General features: G+C 37.4%; 1 protein-coding gene across 1 annotated transcript; it reads left to right on the top strand.

The window, feature by feature from the left end:
- The first annotated feature begins 3,556 nt into the window (after positions 1 to 3,556).
- On the top strand, positions 3,557 to 10,853 carry zgc:92664 (uncharacterized protein LOC436695 homolog). Its single transcript, XM_067524883.1, has 5 exons — positions 3,557 to 3,912; positions 4,491 to 4,585; positions 6,723 to 6,949; positions 8,927 to 9,034; positions 9,792 to 10,853. The coding sequence occupies exons 1-5, from the start codon at positions 3,892 to 3,894 to the stop codon at positions 9,854 to 9,856; spliced, it is 516 nt and encodes a 171-aa protein (XP_067380984.1). The 5' UTR covers positions 3,557 to 3,891; the 3' UTR covers positions 9,857 to 10,853.
- The last annotated feature ends 12,532 nt before the right edge of the window (positions 10,854 to 23,385 follow it).

The following is a 23,385-nucleotide window of genomic DNA, read 5'->3' on the forward strand; positions in this document are numbered from 1 at the left end:
TACTGTTCCAAACAAATAAGCACTTGTGATTAGAAGTAGAATTACTCTCATCTTAAATCTATGAAGGTGCCAAACACTGATCTGCTCCCACGCGTTTCTTCGCTGAAGCTTCTGATTAGGCAGTTTAAAGTGGAGTTTAAAGTTTTTGAACAGGTGATCATCTGAAGATATCGTCCAGATGTTGAGTGATGCTCTGAACTTGTCAGTCCGGGCGTGCTATATATTATTTTAAACCCCATTGTTGTAAAGGGTCTTTTCTGTGACAATGTGAGCCCACCAACAAGTTATACACATCATACTAAAACTCTCAAAACTGAAAATGTTCATAAAATCCACTTTAAGTTATAAAGCTGCCATATGCTGAATTTATTCCTAATTTTAAAATTACATTTGATCAGTAACTACTGAAAAACCTTCAACTTATTCAAAAATGCTGCAGTGAGCCTATACTGGAATTAAAAAGAGTGATCACATTTTTCCTTCATTGGCTTTCCACAATGGGGTCTCCATAAATCCAGAATACAATTTAAAATACTACTTCTTACATACAAAGCCTTTGATGCTCAAGGTCCATTGAATCTTAAAGACATCATAGGACTGTATTCTCCCAACAGAGCACTTTGCTTTTAGAGTGCAGACCTACTTTTACTTCTTAGAATTTACAAAAATAGAATGAGGGGCAGAAGCCTTCAGCTACCAAGCTCCTTTTCTTTAGAGCCATCTCCGACTGGAGATTCTGGAGTTAGACACACACTTTTCAGCCTATTTGTCTGATAGAAGTTGCAGTACAAGTCATATTTGCAAATGTTGGTGTGCCCACTTTTTCAGCTGTAATCTGATCCATAATGCAGGCTTTCTGGTTCTGAAAATGATTTTAAAAAAAATATTTTTGGACACGTTTCTTTTTTGCTTGCTTGCTTGCTGCCTTTTTTTTTTTCTCTCTGTCACCACACACCTTGCTGTGACAATCTACCTCTTAAACTGTAAGACAGACCTCTTTGGAGTTTTTCAAATGACATTACAATCATTGAGAGCATGATAAAAGAAGAGGGCCTGATGCCACAAATGTTACATCCAAAGCACAGTCTTTGGGATACTGGCATTTCTCAGCAGTGGAGCTACGCAGACTGGTCAAAACTGAGGGAAGGATGAATCAAGTCAAATACAGTGAACATGACCTGATACTGACATGAAGCAAATAGCCAATATTGAAGTGTTTTCGGGACATGTCTCTGACTGTGCTTGAGTGGCCCAACAAATGACAAGACTTAAATTCCATAAAACAAATGTAGAGAAACCTGAGCATTTTACTCACATTTTCCATCCAAGCTCCCAAATGTTATGTAGCCAGCAATTTCCTTCTTCCTCATTTGTAAAACATTAGGGGGAACACAATATTGGAACCACCTCCTAATAAAATCCACTCCTTCTGACACTTTCAACTTCCAAACTGAGCTCTAATCTCTCTTGTAAATGCAAAATTCATGGCAGAGCTGCTATATCAGATCATTTTAGATTGTATATGCGTGGCTAATGGATTGGCCATAGTAAAACACATTCATACATTCCCTCTGACCTGCACCAGTTAGCTTTATTAAAAAACAAAACAAAACAAAACAAAACATATCTGTATGAGCCAACCAAGGGTCCACTGTTTAGTTATTTGTTTTATGTAACGTGAGTTTGTGATATGTGTCTGTGTCCTGATGATGTCATTAGTGACATCATATGGCTTTGATAGTTTGCGTTTGAAGGTTTTCTTTGTAGTTTACCTTTTAAGCTTGTTGACCAGTGGTCAAGGAAACAATGCAATGCTAAGGGTTTGGGAAAGCAAGAGAGTTCAGCTCAGCTACTGAAGGGTGCAGCTGTGACACGGTAGCTGGAGCAGAGGAACTGACTACAAGAGGGCCGCACAAGTGTGGACCGCAACAAGGTAAAAGAAAAGGTACTGTGTGTAGCTGTAGAGGCACACGGTTTCTTACCGAGTTCTGCGAGTTCTGTGAGAAACTTGTTTGATGAAACTGCTAGTGAACGTGCTTGTGAGATTACTATGCTAAGTTGTATGTACAATTGATCTGTAATCGGATAATTTGAGAAGCAAGTACAATAAACGTTCAGTGTTTGTCTAACAACGATCTCCGGAGTGAAGTATGTTCTAAAGCATCAGGGGCGTCAGATTTGAGTAAGATCACCTCTACAATATCCTTTACATATGCAACACAGTCCAAGTTTTGCATTCATCTACTAACAAGAAGGAGGCCTTCTGCATCCCACCCTACAACTGAGCCACCAGTCCCCCCGACCTATTGGACATGTTAAAGGTTATTAAAATGTTAAACTTTACATAAATACTTCAACCAATAAAAGACAGGGGTTAAATCTATATAAACATAGATTAGATTGTTTGATTAGTTAGTTTGTAGCTACATTGCATGCAGTCTTTGTTGATTGCTGCATTGTTTCTTTTCAAAAAATTAACTTAGGCTTTGTTTTTCCCACCGATTTATACAAAGAATTTTTACTCATTGTTTGGTAAAAACTTATAATGTAAAATCTTAGCTGTGTTTCAGTTTTGTGCACTGAAGAGCATAATTCTCTGTGAAAGACAGACAGGCTGTCTCCAGTCAGACTCTTAACAACAGCAAATGTGGAGAATGACACTTCAGCTGACAACACTAGTGCCTCTATCTCATAGACAATTCAGCGTGAATGTGTTTTAATATAGATTTAGAAGTCTTACCACTATTTTGTCAGCCTAGACAGGTGAACAAGGGTCGAGGGGCCTGTGTGTGGTGATGGGAGTGAGAAGACCTAGAAAATATAACGGGTAACAAATCAACACCAACCAAAATTGTATCTATTTTATCAGCAAAGGGACTAGAAAAAGACTTGGAACCAAGACGATGAGGTTAATTCATGTTTAACCTAAGCTTTGTATTGGCATTAAAATAAAGTTCAAATAAGCTAATAATTCATTATGCAGATAACTGGATAATAATTCATTATTGTGTATGCTTTACTTTTATAATGGAAATAGAGTGAAGCTTCTTGTAACGTTAGTTTCTTCCTTTTATCAGGGTCAGACCGAGAAAAAAGATCCAGGGTTCTTCAAAAATACTTAAATAGTTAGGATACCTACAATACTTCCCTCTTTAATGTAGCAGATTAGAACCATTAACTCACCTAAAACTGCTGAAGTACAAGGACACCAACGCTATACGATTATTGATAGACAGTATCAGTAATAATAAACTGGTTCTGTTAGCGAACACGTGTCTATACGCATTTACAACCGTGTGGATTTTAAATTATTATTATTATTATTAAAGTCCCACAATGTAAAGCATGTAAAATCACATTACCTCGTGTAATATAAAGAATATAACACGAATAAATTAGATTACCTCATGTAATATAAAGAATATAACAAGAATAATACATCGTGCACGAATCCCTTTTAATATAAAATAAAAGAAAGCCAGGAGACCACTGTTTATTTTGAAACGTGGGCAGAAGGGTCTCAAAAACAATTCAAAACATTAATGAACGCGAATATTACGAACAGTCCCTGAACGCGGCAGCAGTAGTAGTGGAAGTCGTCGTCTTTGTAGTAGTAATAATACGTTCTATACAGGGGCGAACTGACCGTCCTGTCTGTACTGGTGACTAGTTTACCCGGAGAAAACATTATGTACCACTCTGTTCAAATGCTGGACCTCTGCAGTCATCATAACTAAAGGCAGTGAAGGAGCAGATTTCTCTCTTCTCTGCTATATCAGGTGCTTAGCTGCACGCTGTTAGCATCGTAGTAGCTGTTCCGTCAACCCGAAGGTATCAGTGTATCTTACTCATAGACTGTATGTCTTTCATGATACCGCAGAGATCCGCAAAATGACCTCAGCTTCCACTAAAGTAAGTGCTTTATACTTATCACTGTAACGAAAACTGCACCTAAAAGCTAGCGTGGTCTGAATAGCTAATATTTTTATGTACATAACGTCAATGTCCCGTTGCGTTTCGCGAGAGTTACAGATTATCAGAGACTACACAGTAGTGACCTCTGCTATTCGATCAGTTCGTAGGTGAAACTGTTATGGTTTGCAGGTTTTCATAATCTATATGTACAAAAGTGTACGGACACCCCTTGATACATGCTTTTCCTGATTTGGTTTTAGCCCCCCAAAATCTTTATGCTTCTTCCCGCAGCTCCCCCCGGTTTGCAGTAGATAAGATTGACTTTCCCGCACAGAATATTATTGCATCTAGTTGGAGGAATGAAAAGATTGGGGGAATTGCATGCGGTTACTTAGTTAACATCTACTCACGCCCCCCCTGTTTAATAATGCATATTCTCATTTCATACGAAACACTTTTCATCTTTCATTTACTAAGGAGACTAGTCAGCAAGTGAGACCAGGTCATGTGGAACAAAACAGCTTTAATCTGTCTCTTTCTCCATCTCTGTCTTTGTGTGTATGTGACTGTCACAGGTTGGGGAAATCTTCTCTGCGGCTGGAGCTGCCTTCACCAAACTAGGAGAACTCACCATGCAGCTTCATCCAGTGCCAGAGTTCAGTCCTCCGGGGTAACACACACACACACACACACACACACACACACACACACACACACACACTTATACTGAACAGTCATTCAGACAGAGAAGCTCGCAGGTGTGGTGATGTCCTGTACAGACTTCCTCAGGGCAGATGAATCCTTATTTGGTGGCTGCATTCAGGGGAAACAGCAAAAAAACCAGCTCAGACAGTTGAAGAGATATCACCTTGATATACATGAAGTTACATAAACATTTAGCACAAATACAGAAGTTTAAAGCAATAATCAATAAAGAAGGATAAGTTACCTCAACATGTCAGTGGTTGGGACTCAGACGGCATCTTGTGATGCAGTTAGTTTTCCTGTGCCTGCAGTTGTAGACCTCAGCATAACTATTGTTTTGCTTCTATAAACATTTTTATAAATGTTTGTATTTGACGGAAAAGGGAAGACACGACGAAGCGGAGAGAGAAAGAAAACAGATAAATTAAAAAAACTTACCATGCAGTGCTATTTGCTCAAATTGACAACAATAAATCAGGTTGATTTGGCAGTGCAAGATTGGATTTATGAGTCTGATGAATCACCTCTACTTATCTCCAAATTCACAATCCAGCACACAGTGAGAACACAGACCTGTAATAGGCTTAATCTTTACAATTCATCAGTCAGCAAAAGTAAGTTGGCACACAGTTTGCTATTATTTTTGAGTAGTTTCCAATTATTTTCAGATGAGTTTTGAGTTTTAGGAATCTAATGCTTAGACCACTATAAGATACTCATATCACAGCTAAAATGGGTGGACACATACACAGAACAATGTGAACAGCATTTCTTTATTTGTCACGTTCTGTGAAGAAACGGGCGTGTTAGATCATTACATGCTTGTTCCAAGTGGGATCCTTGGGCTCCAAATAAGAAAATGCACCCATTTTACTGTTCTGGTTACCATGTTTAAAATGAATGAGGGGGGCACACATTAGATCCAACTTTGAATATAATGCCCTCCGACACAACTCCATCACTCACTATGACTTCAATAATAAACAGCATTATCAACGTGCTAACAGTTTAAACCGAAAAACTGAAAAATGATCCGTTAATTATTGGTAAAGCTCCTTATTGCATTAGATGATACAGGTGCACCTAATGAAGTTGCCAGTGAGTGTATGTGGGTCTCTTAATATGTACAAGCCAATCCATTGAGCAGCTACCTGCCTGGAACTACCCATACACGCTTTGTTTTGGATGGCTTAAAGACATTTTAGTGAATAAAATAAATAAATACCAATTTATTTATTTTTTGTCCTTTTGGCTTCTCCCGTGAGTTCAGGTTCGCCACAGCGGATCATTGTCCGCATGTTGATTTGGCACCGTTTTTACGCTGGATGCCCTTCCTGACGCAACCCTGCCCAATTTCTACCAGGCTTGGACCAGCACTGCACAACTGGGGAGGGGAATGGGCTGTTAGGGGTTCAGTGTCTTTCCCAGAGTCACTTTGACATATAGCCAGGGCTGGGATTGAACCACTGACCTTGTGGTCGGTGGAAAACTGCCTTTACCAACACAAAAGGTGCAGAATTCTCATAATATAGAATATAATCAGGAAGAAAACATGACGACCTGAAATTCATTGGCCTGAAATAAGCTTCACTTTTGCCTACAATTTTCTTTAGGCCAGGTCCACTAAGGGTGGTCCAATAAGAGCAGCTCACTGTCTTTTTATATGTGCTATTTTAACACAAGATAATATACACAAATGCAACATGCAGAGCTGACACGGCATTATATACTACGGGAGGGCAGTAATGTTCTACAGAGGAACACATCGGAAATCTACCACCAAGCACATGCAGATACTAAATGCCTTATGTGTTTTGTAATTGAAAATATTATTTTTCACCATAAAAAGATGTATGCTTGCACGAATATGCTACTCAACTTATCTCAAAAAAAGATGTAAGTTATTTTGCAGTTTTAGATTTCTAGAGAATAATTTTCCACTTATTTTAAAACCAACATTTTCATACACAATATTCATTAGTAGAAATACATTCTTAAAGTATTTCAGATGTATATCTTTGGAGAACCACATATTACATCAGTAGGCTGACAACTGTTACTGTGCTTGCATTTCTGTGAATAGCTATTTGTCTTACCTCAAGGGGTCAAATAAAGAGTACAGTGAAGAGGAAGCTGTGTGAAGAAGGAGGTCTGTCAACCTACTCTGATGGTCCTAAGAAGGTAATCAAGAAATCCACAGCTACGGTTGCTGTGGCAACAGAGGGCACTCCCACCATCCTCTCTGTGCCCACAGCTCCGCTTGTTGTGGCTTCAGGGCTGCAGGGTCCCCCCTCTATTCAGCCCCATCTGAAGAAACCAAAGACTGCAGGTGACCTCAGAGATGCATTACCAAATCCTAATAATATTTACATTATACAAATATTCTGATGATTCTTTTGATTTATACTGATCATCTTCATCTTTTAGGTAAATCCACACCCTCTTTTCTTTAAAATAATGTCTTTATAACAGTTACTCTGTATATTTCTCAAAATCATAATATCATGCTTCATTGTGTTTAAATGCTAAGGTTTATGAAATGTAAGACACTAAGTACAATCATATACTTTATTAAAATTTAAAACTATGTATAATAGTTACAGTGATAAAAAAAAAGTGAAAATATTCGGTTTTTATCAAAATATTAAAAAATACTTTTTTATGTATAATAATATGTTGACCATCTTTCAGCACATACAGTCATGTGCAAAAATACCCCCTCTTTCAATTCAATAGCTTTGACAAGCCCATTCCAAAACCTCCATTTTCAAATCTTTCAATCATTCTGACGTTGATATACTAGTCTGCTTCAGATCATTGACCTGTTGCATGACTTAATTTTGACCATGCTTTAGCTGTCAGACAGATGGCCTAACATTCGCCTCTGGTATAGGGAGGAGTTTGTGGTTGACTGCAAAGTGCCCAGGTCCTTCCTGTATCATCACCTCTCGACTGCTGTGTGCATGACAGTGGGTATGAGGTGTTACTGCTGAAATGCTGTGTTGGTTATCACTAAACATTGTGCTGGGCAGTAAAGCCAAAAAACTCAATTTTGGTTGCATCTGTCAATCGAACATTGTTCCAGAAGTCTTGTGGTCGGTTGTGCTTTCATGTTCTTCATAGACAGAAGATCCTTTCTCCTTGTCTGTGGGAGCTCTGAAAAAGCAGGTTGAGCCATCATCACAAAGTCCATATTGTGAGCACCAAAATGACATAATCTGAACTAAAGGTCCCTCCAAGTCATCGGATCTTTAGGTGTTCTTCAGCTAAAAGTAGAGAGATATTTTAATGTAAGAAACTCAGAGAGAATGTTTAATGGTCTGCACTTATATAGTGGGGATCGAACTACCTGCAGCATTGGTGGACAACCGCTCTACCTTCCTGCGGCACAGTTGCCCACTTGGGAATCAGTGAAGGCATCATTTAACAATTAACATGCTCAGTGAGGCCTGTAGGGTCGGAGATGCACGCCTCTCGCCCTATGACAGCTAAATTAGACCCCCCCCCCCCCACTAATGGCATTTTTAAGACCATTGCTTGTGTCCCCTCTTGGCACACCTGCTCCAGACCAGCAAACTGCCCTAAATTCTCCTTTTACAGAGGTTAAATCCTATGGAAGCTGTGAGTACTTAGTATTGTCAACATATGTTTTTCATTTTTATTTTTAATTAATTGATTGATTAATTAATTTGGCTTCAGTTTTGTTAAATACATAGCAGTATTGTAAAAAAACGTATGTGCTATTGTTCATCTAAGGTGTAGTTAATACTAAGAACCGCTATGGTTTTAATTTTAATATTAAGTTAATTTTAATATTAGGTTTTAAATACATTGTTTTCTTGGTATACTTTAGTACTTTTAGTGAAATGTAGATAATCTCCTGCCTATTTTGGGAACTTATAGTGGGAATTTCTCTGGGCCAGTAGTTGACTAAGTTTGTGTACTTTTATCACCTCTGCACACAGTGTATCACATTTTTCTGTTTATGTGGCTGTGTAGCTGCAGAGTGCTGGAGGTGGCCTTAGCCTTGATTCCATTATTAATACCACTAGTGTTAATGTTGTGTCCGATTGATGTATAATGTAATGGTAGATACATGTTTTGGATATAATAATGTCATTTAGTATTGGAAATGATTTTTTTTTTCAAGTAACCAAATCATAACAATTCCTTGTGTTTTTTTTAACCCATAAACTCTATTACTATATATGTTTTAAATACCTCTAATAAATTAAGCCTTTCTAGTATTTTTTATAAAAAACCAAACAGTACTTCGACTTATCTTTCTCTTTTTGTGTGTGTCTAGATGTGACCCTCAGTGCTCTGAATGACTCAGACGTCAACAGTGATCTTGTGGATATTGAAGAACTGGGTGAGGGATCCAACTCCAAAAAACTGAACAACTTTGATCAAGGTGATATTCATGTGTGTGTATCTTATTTTTTATTTTTTTTTTACGGCTGCTTGCTCGCCACTACTCAAAAAAAGTTAGGGATATTCGACTTTTCAAAATTTCAGAATGCACCTAAAATAACGTTTACAAGTGAACTTAATTTTACCTCCTCTAAACTTTTGAATGCACATGTTCAATATTTCAGTAATAATTGCATAACATGCTGTTTCTCTAACAAGGTTCACTGCAAAAATCACAACATGAAATGTTTTGTTTCAATGACAATTTGTAGTTAAACACTCCTCTTCATAATGCTGTTCAGATTTTGACATCATGAAACCAAGATGACATCTGACAATTAACGAGTTATTGAGACATTGACATTTTTGTTATGATATACCCACCATTGTTGTTAGTTTTTGTGTTAATTAATTGTTTGAGATGAAGAAATGAGTATTGGATGCTCCTACTTAAGTACCCTAAAGAAATCGAATATCCCTATGACAGTTATCAGTCCATATATACTGCAGTGCCACATAACAAAAGCAGCATTGTGGAAAATTGTAAAGCTCCTGGTGAGATTACATGTGATTATGGAAGCATTCCAATTATTCATATGCATTGATTTTTTTATTTATTTTTTTAAACGCAATGACTAATTATTGTTTATCTATTTCTGCTGTGCCATAGAGTTCAATTGTTGTTGTTGTCAGAAACCAAATAACTCCAGACTTCTTATTTAATGCAGCTGTACAAATGTGATTTTGTGTCTCTATAGATAACCTGAGCCTGGACTCAAGCCTCATCATGAATCCAAGTGACCTTCCTCTACTGTCCCGTTAACCGTTAACTTCCTGTGAACTTCATAGAATCAAATGGGCAAAATTATGAAAATGATTATGAGTAAACGTTGCAGTATTGACAATTGCGTTGGGATAATTTTACTGCAACACATTTCTATTTTATATATAGTTTTTATTTTCCATAGTTTATTACTTGTTATTGACTGTTACTTTTTGGAAATATCTCAATGTACAAAATTTTAAAAACTTAATGTAGTAAAGTTCTAAGATTCATACATCCTGTGTTGATAAGCCAGGAAAGCAAATATGATGCAACTCGGCTGCATCAAGAAGACATCAACACTAGCACTACAATGATTAGACTCATTGTTCCTTTAACAAGCTTTCTAGCTTATTGGTGTATTTAGCACAATAAAGACGTGAGGGGAATGTTGTTATTGGTTCTGTTATATTTTTAAGCTGGTTTGTCTTTCTCTTAATGTTCCAGCAAAGCTGTGCTAAAATAGATACACTTGCCTTTTTATTTTTCTTAAGGTAAAACTAAATGATACTTTAGCTAATTAGCAGTTGCCTGTTTTTAGAAAACCGCATAAATATCTAATTTAAGATAAAAGATGTTTTTGTGGGGATACTATACATTTTTTTAAGACTGATATAATAGCTAAATCTCATTTTAGCCAGGAGCATGGAATTCTTAAAGTATCTAAAATGTAGCATTTAGTTTTTCCTTTTTCTATTGGTTGACCCACACTAAAAGATGAAATATCGATTAAACAAGCTAGCAAGTGGATCTATAAGCTTGTTTCTTTATTTCTGACTCAAATTAAAAGAATTCTTTTCACTTTTGAAAAAGAATTCATTGTCTTTTGGAATGAGATGACTTTGTGTCTTTGCTTGAAATACAGACATTATTGTTTTTATACGTTGACTAATTTGTGTCTTATATTTAAGAGTCAAGTAGACCAACATTTTTATTATTATTATTATTAAAAGGACTTGTTGATCATTGACGAATCAATAAACATGACTACTTTCAATTCTGTATTTTTATTGTTCAGAAATGTCGAGACAAAGAAATACTAATACAGTCTGCACTTATATAGCGCTTTTCTACCTATTGGGACTCTAAGCACTTTACACTGCTTCTTCACCCATTTGCACTCACACACTGATGGGGAAGCTGCTATGCAGCTGGCCAACACTCACCGGGAGCAGCTAAGATGGGGTTCAGTGTCTTGCTCAAGGACACTTTGAAATGTGACCAGATTAGCCGGGGATTGAACCAACATCTGCAAGATTGGTGGACCTCCATACCTTCCTGCACCACAGTCGCCCCAGTATAAGTATCAGGGTATGTTTAAACTATATCATGTATTAGAGGTGCATATAAAATTCAAACACAGGTTTGAATTAGTCAATTTCACTTTTACAAGTGAGGTACAAGGCAGCAAAAATCTTAAGTCAAGGAGAAACATCAAAGCAAAGTCCTACCAGAGAAGTGTTCAGAAGTGCGAGAAAGAGCTGAAAAGAAGGTATTTTTTTTCTTTGTTTAAAAAAAAAAAGATTTATGTGCATAGGGAGATGTGGAAGAGTTCGTTCAGCAGTTCCTTGAATATTGGGAGAGAGTCTGCTGAGCGAGTTTGGTGGCTCATTCCACCATCGTGGGATCATTGCGCTAAAAAGTTTACCTATTTGAAAAGTCAGTTCAAGGGCCCAGCCTTCTCTCCATGCTCTTATAAATAACTTCAGGTTTAAATAATGACCAAGTTAGAGTAACTCAGAATTTAGTAATTAGGCAGAAATTGCAAAAAGTGAACATCTCTGCACTGCTGCCAGTAGTGTTCTGTTAGCCTGACTTCATGGAAGCTGTCATTTGTAAATTGTACTAAAGATTTATTCTAGTCCACATTGTCCTCAAAAATCTAAATTCACTGTTAGAGGTCAAAATTGCACATCAGCGCATTCATTTTGGTGTCATCTTCTTGTTTGGCAGACTTCCTAAAGTGAAATCTAACTGTGAATGTGACTGTGACAGCTGGTCTGTACAGCCTCTGTGAAATGCTCCTCTATAAATGTAGTATTAAGACATGACAAAACATGCAAGTAGCAAATATTTATACATATAGCTATTTTATTAAGTGTTTATTTGACATTATCCAAATATAAATCCTTTAAACCCCTATTGCCTTGTACAGATATTGTAGGTACAAATTTAAAACATCAAGATATTAATACATCTTTAAACTGTTAAAGAATGAAAGGGATGAAGAGGAGTGTGTGACTGACAGGAGCAGCACATGTCATACTGGCAATGCAGAAAGGAGAAATACCAGTAATGATGTGCTGCTACCGCCTGAGACACTGACTGCTAGGAGCAACAAACAAATCAAATAGATTTGAAGTAGGCTCTGTACGACTACACCACTTCACAGGTGTTAGTGTATTCTAAAAAAACATCCCTACAGGAATATTCCTTTTAAGTATATAGTTGTGTTTAACACAAGTTGGTCAGTAATTTCTCAGCTCCCACAATTTTTTTCTACAGTTTTTAACTATTAACTAAGGTGGGGACATGACAGTGTGTTCAGAAGTGCTTCCACTTAACAACCTTTGTTAACTAAACAGGTCAGAGTAAACAAAATTCTAAAAAGAATTTGATGAGAAACAATCATTTTTAAAGAATAAAATTCAAGCTACCAGCTACATTCATGATGCAAGGTGGGTGAATCATAAACACATAAACTGCACTTTCGCCTGTTGTGTTCAACAGGCAACTTATATATAAATTTTACCAGACATGTAAATATGTGATGGTGAACTTGGATTCATTTTAGTGATGATTTAAGAGAACTGCACTCAGGGTCAAGGTGTGGCAGTCAACATCTTACAGGGAGGCTTCCACCTGAAAAAACACAACAAAATGTAGCATAATTGGTAAAAATAAACATAATTCTGAAAAAATATACACACTAATCAGCCACAGGATTAAATACACCTGATGGTTTTAATGTTGTGGTGAACAGGGGGCAGCATTGGCTCTGACCAATCTGCAGATAAACAGCAGATTCTGATGCATTGTGTTCTGACACCAGGTTGTGGCTCATCAGTTTACATTCTACTACTATAAAAGAAAACGACTGAGAAATGTTTTTGCTTATCCAACATGTCCTAGTGTGTACTGTATTTAAAATATTCATTAGCTTGGGACCACCAAGGAGTTTTTTGAGCACATATTAATCACATATTTCACACATATTTCAAGAAGAAAGGTGTTGTACTCTGCAGTGTAAGATGTGTTCAGTTTAAATACTAGCAGTTCCCAGTGTTTTGTTGGGATTCCCAGAGCTCACAGTGGCAGCACATAATGATTTGGAGTGATTCAGTACGTATCTGCAAAACATGATGTGCTGCTAGAGTGCACCCTAGAAACTGAGACCATCAGATTTACTGCAGCAGACTGCACACACTCAGGGGAAAAACACATCAGTTTAACACTCAAAGACATAGCAGACAATTTCAGAGGTGATTTGTTTTCGTTTAATTATTAATATTCTGTTTTAGTGAAACAAAACATATTGTAGTATAGTATAATACATATAGCTCAAAAACTTTAATTCTCTTAGCATTTCTCTACAGCCAAACCAGGTTCAGTTGGCAGAATTAATCTAGTTATACTGAAAAAGATCACCAATAGTTTTTGAATGTAATATATGTTTGTAAAGAGAATCTAACACAAACCGTTTGGTTGAAGAGGCCAAAAAAGGAGACAGAACTAGAAAAAAGGGACAAGTAACACTACTGCTGCTGCTTTAAGAATTACAGTGGAAAAAAATGTCAAATAAAAATTTGTCAAAATTTCTCAGACTATCAGACAAACTGGATTTGTGTGAAATAACCCCATCCCCCTCATGTCCCCCCTCACCTTCTGAGAGTTATTTAGGAACCAAAAATTACTCTTTTGGTGTGGTCATAAACTTGCTCATGTATTTTTTTTTAAACATACTATTGAATTGTTCTTTGTAGTGAAATAAATCAAAAACAAAACAGAAAGTTATATTAAATGACACATTTGACATTTCTACAAAATATCACTGCATTCTACCTGTGACCAAACAATAAGGCACCTGCTTAGAACACTATAAAAAACCAACAAAAAGACTTCTTTTTCTGTATCTGCTAATAATTACATTATTTCACTATTCAACAATACAATATAATTAATATAAAATTCTCAAAATTTAAAAAAGACAAACAAGCCTGTTGATTTTTTGGTAGTTTTGAAACTGATTTCATCACCTTAACCAGCCATATTAACGCCACATTACCAAAAGGAAATCAGTCATAGCAACCAGACATTTGGAGCTGTTCACCTTTAGTTACCACCAAAAAGACAGAAAAGGAAATGGTTGATTAGATTAAATATTAGTAGTTAAATGGGTAGTGACATAAGCTAGTTTACATTTTTTTTATTTTTTTCAGAAAAAACAAAAACAAAAAAAAAACAAAAAACAAAAAAAACAAAATCAGTTGAAAAACAAAAATCTTTGAGGTTAAATTATTTTATATAATAAATTAAATATCTGCCTTTTCCAATCCAATTTTGATCATTAATAAATAAGTGGGGTATTTTCTTTAGACCTGTTATTCATTAATCTAATACTTTAAACTAAAATATAAATAGGATGTAACTTTAAAACAGCTCTGCTGTAGTAGTAAGGAACTTGATGATTGTTTTTAATATCAATTTAATTGATAGGTGTCTAAACCATCAGAAAATAATGGAAAAATTTCCATTATATTTGTAAATCAAAAGTGACATCTCAGCAGACCAAAACTCATCATATTCATTTACAATGACAGCTAAAAACAGCTACAGTTCAACAACTGTTCATTTTAATCAATTATCATATTTGTTTCTGATTAAATTTCTTTCAAGTAACCAATTAAATGACTATTGTTTCTATACTAAATTAATGTATTCACTATAGACTACATTTACCATGTAACTGCAAACTAACCTTAGTGTGTTTTGAAATAGAGCTCAAACGCAGGAGAAAGGAAGGAATCATGGCCTCTAAGCACCACACCCAAACAACTGTGCTTCAGAACTGTTCCTTTCAAATGATAGTAATAATGACAAATTATTGAAATGACTGATTCAAAGTATAACAACTTTAGTCAACATTTAAGATAAAAATGAACTTATGGAGTGGAAAAAGCAATATTATTCATGTTTAGCTTCATAGACTGCTACCATGATGCATTATAGAGCCATATGACTACACAGTCAACTAGAATGTGGCTTGATTTGAAACAAGAGGTCAGCAGGGACAGCACGGACGGACAACTGTTAGATTCAGTCCCAAACTCATTCAAAAAAAAAAAAAAGAAGCATGGAACGGAGAGAAAGAGGTAGACAGCGGAGGGGGTGAGTGCGAGAAAGAAAAAAAGGCACAAACTAAAACTGTGGTAGAGAGAAAAGAAGAAAGAGAGAGAGAGAGAGAGAGAGAGAGAGAGAGAGAGAGAAGCAACGCAGGGTTGAGAAAAGCTCCTCTCTGTGGCCTGCTGCTCTCTCCATTCACGGCAACAGAAGCCATTTTAAATGCTTCACAGAATAAAAAGATTCACTTACCATCTGCTGTTGAGTTCATAGAAAAAATGATGGAAGGGCTAACGAGCCTAACTACTGACTAAGAACACTAGTAGTTATAAGAGGACAGTACACCTCACCTAATCTCTCCTCAGTTTGAGGATGCTCTAATGAAAAGGCCAGTCTCTAGAAGCCAACAACTATCCACCAGTTTATACTGGCCCTCAGATATCATATAAAATCTAAAATTATAGATCAAATAAAGCACTTAGCACTTGCACACAAACAGCATTTAGGCTACAGGTTGACAAAGGCATTCAAATCAAAATGATCGCAGGACAGCAGGCCTAAAACATTACTACAACATGCACACACACACGCCCACCCAAACAACATCAATGGGAATATAACCAGACTGCTATAGTGACAGGGAGAGAGCAGAAAAATGGCCTGTTATGGGTTTCTGGTTGCTCCTGCTTCTGTTCCTAGTAAGAGAGGGGGTGTCAGGGGGGGCTAGGGATTCTGGTCCCAGCCCCCAAAACTGACCCTCCAAAAACTCAGTGTTCCTTCTCTTCCTTCCTTCCTGGCCCTTCACATCTTCACCTCCTAGCTATGTAAGTGTATGTGTCCCAGTCCTTCTCAGTGCTGCCTGCTGCCTCGCTGGAGCCCCAGCTACGCAAACTGAGGCAGTGAGGAGGCTCAGTAGGCATAAAAACCTACAGGGCTGCAGCCTTTTTCCCCAGCCATCACTTTCTACAATAAAAATCAACATTTTTAAGGTTGCAGAAAAATCTGAAAAAAAATCAGGCTGCCCTTTTAGGTGTGTGTGAGACAGGTATGAAAGGAGGAGTCTATTGGTGTTACCATTAGCGAGTAAAAAATTAATTTGTGGAAGGCGAGGGGGCTGCTGCGGTCCGCCGAGAGCTGAGCTGTAAGCCTGCCAAGCTGCTCAGCTGTCAGACTGAAAGAACAAGACTGAGGAGACACGGAGGGAGAAGAGGGAGGGAAATAAAATGAAGAAAGTGTGGCTCTGAGAGGAAGCTCTATGCATTCACACAGAGGGTTAAGGAAACTTGCTTTTAAAGGTAAAGTTGCAAAATAAAAACCAAAAACCACAAGACAACGAGTGAAGTGAGAACAACAGACCTACTTTTCGAGGGAAAGAGTTGAACAGAGACAGAGGTCGAGTCCCATTAATTTAGAAATAGGTTATTAATTGCGCTGATGTCTGTGCTCAGGGTTTGTTTGAATCTCCTGTATTTTCTGATATAATTTGAACATGAGACGGGTGTCGGTGGGATGGAGGCTGGTCCTCAGAGTGCTGAAAGTGCTGCTCTCAAACTACACTGCTTTACCAGAAGGAAATCAAGGCCCTGCCCACCCCTTTCTGTTATGCGTACATGCATGCGTACACACAGAAGAAGAAAACAGTCCCTATAAAAAAGACCAAGTCTCTTCTGTCTGTTTGTTGGTTGAACACTGGCTTTGTAAAAATACTCAAATAAACACAAGATGAACACAAGATGATTGACTCTCCTATCAGGAGAAATTATCTCACTAACACAGATACATGTACCATCAGGCTCTGGGGTGTAAATAAAGCAAGGCACTAAAGACATTAAAACTGCTGAATGTTATGCATGTTTTTTTTTTTGAAATGTATACATAAAACATCAAGACTTTTTGTGTACAGCCAAAAATGTCTGTGTATAAAAATTGCTGTATTCACAAACTAACATAAAATTTCACTTTAGTGTTTGACCTGAACACTCAAGTCAGAGTCAATCAACATTTTGTTCATTTTATTATTTTAATTCTTGTAGTTCTTACTTTGCATTACAAATTGACCAAACATTGTCTTAACATTTAAAACCTGATGAAAAGACCATAAGCTTCTAAAGTGAACAAAAAAATAAAAAGCTTTTGTATGAAGCAAATGTTTTCTTAATAACGATAGTGAAAAAGGATTCATGCTGGGTGGCTCATCAAATTCAGCTTCTGGTCAAAATATTTTAGGGATATATTTATTTGGATGCTAACTTTCACACTCAACACTCTAATTTCATATGCGCAGGCAGATCCTTTAATCAGTCATTTTTTTAAATACATTTTTAATAGCATGCTATGTATCACTGAATATCATTTATCACTGAATATGATTAACTTAAAACAAACTGTCACTGGTCAGTAGACTGAAAATAGACTTATGGCTAAATCCACCAAGTGTTTCACTGCTTAGGCATTTGTAATACTTAAATATTTGTATTCATATTTTTGTCAAACAGAACAAATGCACTATAAACCCGAACATTTATTAAACTATTTTAGAGTGAAAGGCAGACTCGGAATTGAATACATGCATATTTGGAACTCTTTTTTACCAGTTTTTTAACAATCAAAACTATTTTCGCAACTGCCTACAGCTTGAATGGTTAGACTACTCATTTCATAAATTATGTTACATTATGTAGTTAAGATAAATACTACACTATTATTATGTTATGTTAGAATATTCCACTACAATATAAAACTAGGCCAGCCCTGCAAGGAATCGTTAACATTATTCACTGAGGCAGGTTTTCAGGGGCAAGTGACTTGAGATTATATTTTATATAAGCTTGAGGGTTAGACTGCTGTTTGACCATATCATGTGGCAAACAGTGACACTTGACCTACGTCTATGTCCTCGTAATAATCAGGATTTATCTAAAAACAACGCTGTGTATTAGTGAAATCATTACAGGGTAAAAACTCTTAACTGTCATTTCGCCTATATCCTGATAACTGCAATCCTTAACCTTTCATTTAAAAAAACTATGGAAATATGTAAAGCTGTACAGTACTGTAACATTGAAATGACAGAGTGGCAGTGGCGAGCTAGAAAATAGGATTTTCAAAAGGATTAAGGTTCACTCTCAAAGAAACAAACAAACAAACAAAAAAACAGAGGAACTTCACACCAGTCTTCTATTTTTAAACGTATAAACTCAAGCCTGTTTCAGACATGACCTCCGGACAATGTTAGGAGAATTCAGCGTCAAACATTATTCGTAGTGGCCTTTCAGACAGGTACCAGAGGGAGAAGCGTCCTCAGGTGTGACAATATGCTCGAATTTGGATGCGCAATCATCGACCCCGGGAGGCACAATTTGATATTAACCCCAATCTGCTGTAAAATGTGTTTTTACAGCACATCGGAGCCTTGCATCTAATGAAAAAAGGTTCAAGGCGCGACTCTGGCGCGTGTAAGTAAAGCGGTTGTCCACCAATCTCGGAGTTGTGGTTCGATCCCCGGCTCCTCACATGATGAAGTGTCCTTGAACAAGACACTGAACCCCAACTTACTTCTCCTGGTGAGTGTTTGCCAGCTGCATAGCAGCTCCCCCATCGGTGTGTGTGCGAATGGGTGAATGGGTGAAGCAGTGTAAAGCGCTTTGAGCGCTGACAGGTAGAAAATTGGAGACTATTTAGCGATTGAACGTCATCAACACCCCCATTCAACCGCTTTTAGTCCTCCCGACGATTCGGCACAGAGCAGGGTTCTGCACGCACGAGCTCACGCACATAGTAGATATAGCACCAGAGTGCTATAAGGATATAATCCGTGTACTGTCAGCAGTGTTTCACTCGGACATTTTCGTTCACACATACACCCCATCCGGACTAAGTCAGGATAATGTCCGAACTCCAGTGCACGTCTGAAAGAAGCTTCAATTTGAAGTGTATTGTCAGAGTGGGCTGGGGTCTTTGACGAGGGGGCTGTGACTGTGGGAGTGTCCCCTTCCTTAACAATAAGCTACTCAGTTAACGTTAACTTATCACTTAAAATACTCCGAGGTTATATTACAGAAATACTACACATTTCTTCAATCTTAACATTGGCCACGAGGCTGTAGCGAAATTATTTAACATAAAAAATTAAAACCCATCTGCCATAGAAAGGTAAACGGGTCGTGTAACTCAAACGTTTTGTTTATACAACGGTCTTTGTTTCAAACGGCAGTTCATAATTGCGTATAGAGCAGGCGATTTCACAGCATTTTCCACGTTACCTATTCCCCAAAAAGGGAGTTTCCCTATCAGTATACCAAGACAAATTGTACGTAACTAATAGTATTAAATTAAAATATGAATACTTATGCATTGCGCCTCCGTGAAAATATAACTTTATTAGTATTAAGGAGGGAGTTGCTTACCTTGAGAAGGGCAAAAATGTCCAAAAGAAAAATGGCGTTCAAATACTCCTCGACCAACAATTTATGAAAAAGGAAAATGAAGTGGTGTGTAAATGTATTTGAAGCCGGACTCTCATTCTGTCTCAGTGGAGGATTTGAAAGTGGCGCCAACAGCTCTCCTCCTCAGCTCCCCACACAGCCGTCACACACACACACACACACGCTCAAAAAAAATAAATAAATAGAAATTTTGTCGTGGGACCATCAATATTTCACCTGTATCAAAATGTGTCTGTCGACCAGTACAATCACTCCGTGTTGTTGCTTTGGAATTATATTGCTCCTGTGATTTTTATTTATTTTTTATGTTAAATTAAAATAAGCGGCAGAAGCCCCTCTAGGCCGCGGTGCAGGACGGGACATTGTGCAAGGCGGTTATGTTTTGAATTTCTAACCGGTCAAAGAGGGCAGTGTCTCCCCTTGCAGAGGAGGCGTGCTCGCGTGTGCGCGCATACCTCCGTGACTGCTTGTCAACGCAAACTTGACTGCACATTTTAGCTTAATGATTACTGGCAAGAAATGCGATCCAAGAAGTTCTTTACACATGACATTAACACAACACAAGACGATAGATAGATAGATAGATAGATAGATAGATAGATAGATAGATAGATAGATAGATAGATAGATGATTATGAAGGGACTAAGGTGTAATTTTTATGAAAATGGTGCAAAAAAAGGAAAAAAGACAAGTAACTTGTACATTTAAGGCTAAGGATAAATAAGGTAATACTGTAGTACTACATAATTTAATGTTATTTTTTTTTTACTATACATGTCCACACATTAGTAAACAAAATTACACTACACAATGTCAGTATTTCAAAATATAAGTACACATTAATATGGCCAAATATTTGTACTAAACATTGAACATTGCCTAAAATACTTTGGACATGATCTTGTACTGTCCTTAAGTACGTCTGCAGAAATAATTTTAAAGTGTGGTTACCTTGTGAAGTGCCAGTATACCAAAAGGCAACTATTTTAATTTGCCTATATATATGTGAAGAAAACTGCTGATAGGTTTTCATTAAACTATATCAATCACAAATATTTACACAAACTAGATTCAAGATTCAAGATTCAAACAACTTCAACAAAATTCAATTCAAGTCCAGGTACAAACAACAGATCAATAAGTAATAATAAAACCCATCTAGGGGAGTAAATGTAAATGAAATAATAATAAATGAAATAAAAAAAATATTATTTGTCCATTCTGACCATTTAGTCCCCCTCCTTTTTACAGAAGGGGGATGAGTTCAACATTGTAATAGCCACTGAAAGAAAGGATCTCCTGTGCTGTTCTGTGGAGCACTTGACTGTCATCACTCTCTGGCTGAAAGTGCTCCTCTGTGCAGCCAGCACGCAGTGGAGTGGGTGGGAGACATGGTAGATGTTTGTAGATCCAACTGCAGATGTTCCAGGACCTTAGTCTTCTTAGAAAGTGCTTTGTGTTTTTCTGTGTATTGATGATGCATTAACTGACCAGTCCATTTTATTGTCCAGCTGGACACCCAGGTAGTTGTACTCTGAAACTACTTCCGGAGAGAGGAGGAAGAGTCCAGCATTTCTTGAAGTCCACCACCAGTTCCTTTGTTTTACTGGTGTTTAGCTGGAGATGATTGTGCTCACATCCGTTAACAAAACTGTCCACCACTGTTTGACACTCAGTGATATCTCCACCATCCAACCCATCTAGAGGATGGTTTGGATGCAGAGCAATCAGAAAACTTCTGAAGTTGGCAGGACTCCGTGTGAAGAGAAAGGGAGATACAACTGTCCATTGGGGAGCACCTGTGCTGCAGGTCCTAGTGTCAGACCTCACATTTCAATCTCCAAGCAACAGATTCTTTTCTGACAGTAACATGACCAGTATGACACCACCTGTTGGTGATGTAGACGACGATCCTTTCCTCTTTCTGTCTTCTTCTCTCCTTAATATTTAATAATAAAATAATAATACCTAGATATATGCAAAACCATTTTTAAAGGGCATAGCTTTTACTTTTATGTGGTTTACTGTCACCTCATAGCAATAACTTTCTGGGGTCAAACATGCTACAAAACTTGGGCCTTTCTGGAATTTGCCTGTTTATGCCTGCTCTGGGTGCTCCAAATTCCTCCTACATGAGATATGCAGGTAAGGTTGCCCAAGTGCATGCAAGTATATTTCAATGGAAAATACAATTTTGTAATTTATTAGATTTATTTTCTTTTTTAGGTGTTTGGTTTTTTTAAAGTTTGATTCAATTCAACTTTCTTTATATGCCTTCAATTGATAGCAAAGTAATTTCAAGGCACTTTACATAATGAAGTCAAGACTATAAAGATATAAAGAGGAAACCCAAAAATTCCCCTTGAGCAAGCCCTAGACAACAGTGGTGAGGAAAAATTCCCTTTAATGCAAGAAATCTCCAGCAGAACCAGACTCAGGGTGGGCGGCCATCTGCCTTGACCATTTGGGGTGATTGGAAAGTGGATAGAAAAAAGAAAAGAGCAACAAAAAGCAACAACAAAACATGGGCAGGTTGGTAGGACCAGAAGCTGCACACTGGAAAACACAGAACTCCAAAGTCAGGGACACCTCCAGAAAGGGACAGAGAGAGGGGGACAGAGAAGGAGAAAGACAACTACGGGAGAAAGGGCACACAAAGTCAGTGTCATACAGTGGTGATGTATAAATGTGGGGAGAAAGGAAGTGAGGAGGAAAGTAACTCAGTGCATCCCTAGCAGTCCAAGCCTATAACAGCATATAACTAGCTATAAGATTTATCAAAGAGAAAGGTTTTTGGCCTACACATAAAAGCAGAGAGGGTGTCTGCCTCCCGAAACTTAACTGGGAGCTGGTTTTACAGGAGAGGAGCTTGATAGCTAAGGGCTCTGCCTCCCACTCTACCTTTGGAAATTCTGGGAACCACAAGTAGGCCTGCATTCTGAGGTCAAAGTGATGTATTGGGAGGATTTGGTGCTATGAGGTCTTTTAAATATGATGGAGCTTGACCATTTAGAGCAAAGTACAGTGAAGTGAATATCCATCTATCCATCCATTATCTATGTTGCTCATTTTAATGGACAGCAGTGTTGCTCGAGCCTTTCCCAGCTGTCAATGCACAAAAGGTGGGGTATACACTGGACAGGTCTCTAGTCTAGCTCAGGGCTGACAACAGCACTAGCCATAAAGTAAAATAGATCATAATTATCTTCAGTAGTTTCAGTGCAGAATGAACATTTGTAGTGAAAATTTCTGTTAAAGTAAAAAGGTAGATTTACAAATTTAACTTGAAAGGTTGTTTTTGTGCATGAATCACACCTAGTTATATGTTAGCTCCTATAATCTACTGTGGATTTTGTGAAGCTGCAGAATAAGAAGAATCATTCCCCTTCAAAGTTTTCAACTTATATTGTATTTTACAACATTGAATCACGTGGGATTTAATCATAATTACAAAAAAGACTCTTGTGTAAAATTTAAAACAGAATTAGTTAAATAACTCCTGAGTGGAGTAATTGTGTTAAAAGGATTGTAGTTTAAATACCTCTGTATCTGGTAGATTCGCTTGGTGGAATCATTATCCTGGCCATAATCTACACCTTGACGAAAAGAGAACATTCCAATCAACTCTGTGAAATGGTTATTAAAAAGCAGAAATTGGAACACACATTTCATAGTCATAAAATTCAGTTCATTAATCATTAAGAAATCGAAGAATGTGCCAAATATCTGCCTAGTGCAGGTTG

The sequence above is a fragment of the Channa argus genome, chromosome 12 (genome assembly GCF_033026475.1).
Source record: "Channa argus isolate prfri chromosome 12, Channa argus male v1.0, whole genome shotgun sequence".
NCBI lineage: Eukaryota > Metazoa > Chordata > Actinopteri > Anabantiformes > Channidae > Channa > Channa argus.

What these genes read in the sequence shown, in the direction of transcription:
- zgc:92664 (XM_067524883.1), top strand. Translation starts at nt 3,892, where the DNA reads ATGACCTCAGCTTCCACTAAA. An exon ending in CCAGAGTTCAGTCCTCCGGG is followed by an intron (nt 4,586 to 6,722) that starts GTAACACACACA and finishes TCTTACCTCAAG; the next exon opens with GGGTCAAATAAAGAGTACAG. An exon ending in GAAGAAACCAAAGACTGCAG is followed by an intron (nt 6,950 to 8,926) that starts GTGACCTCAGAG and finishes GTGTGTGTCTAG; the next exon opens with ATGTGACCCTCAGTGCTCTG.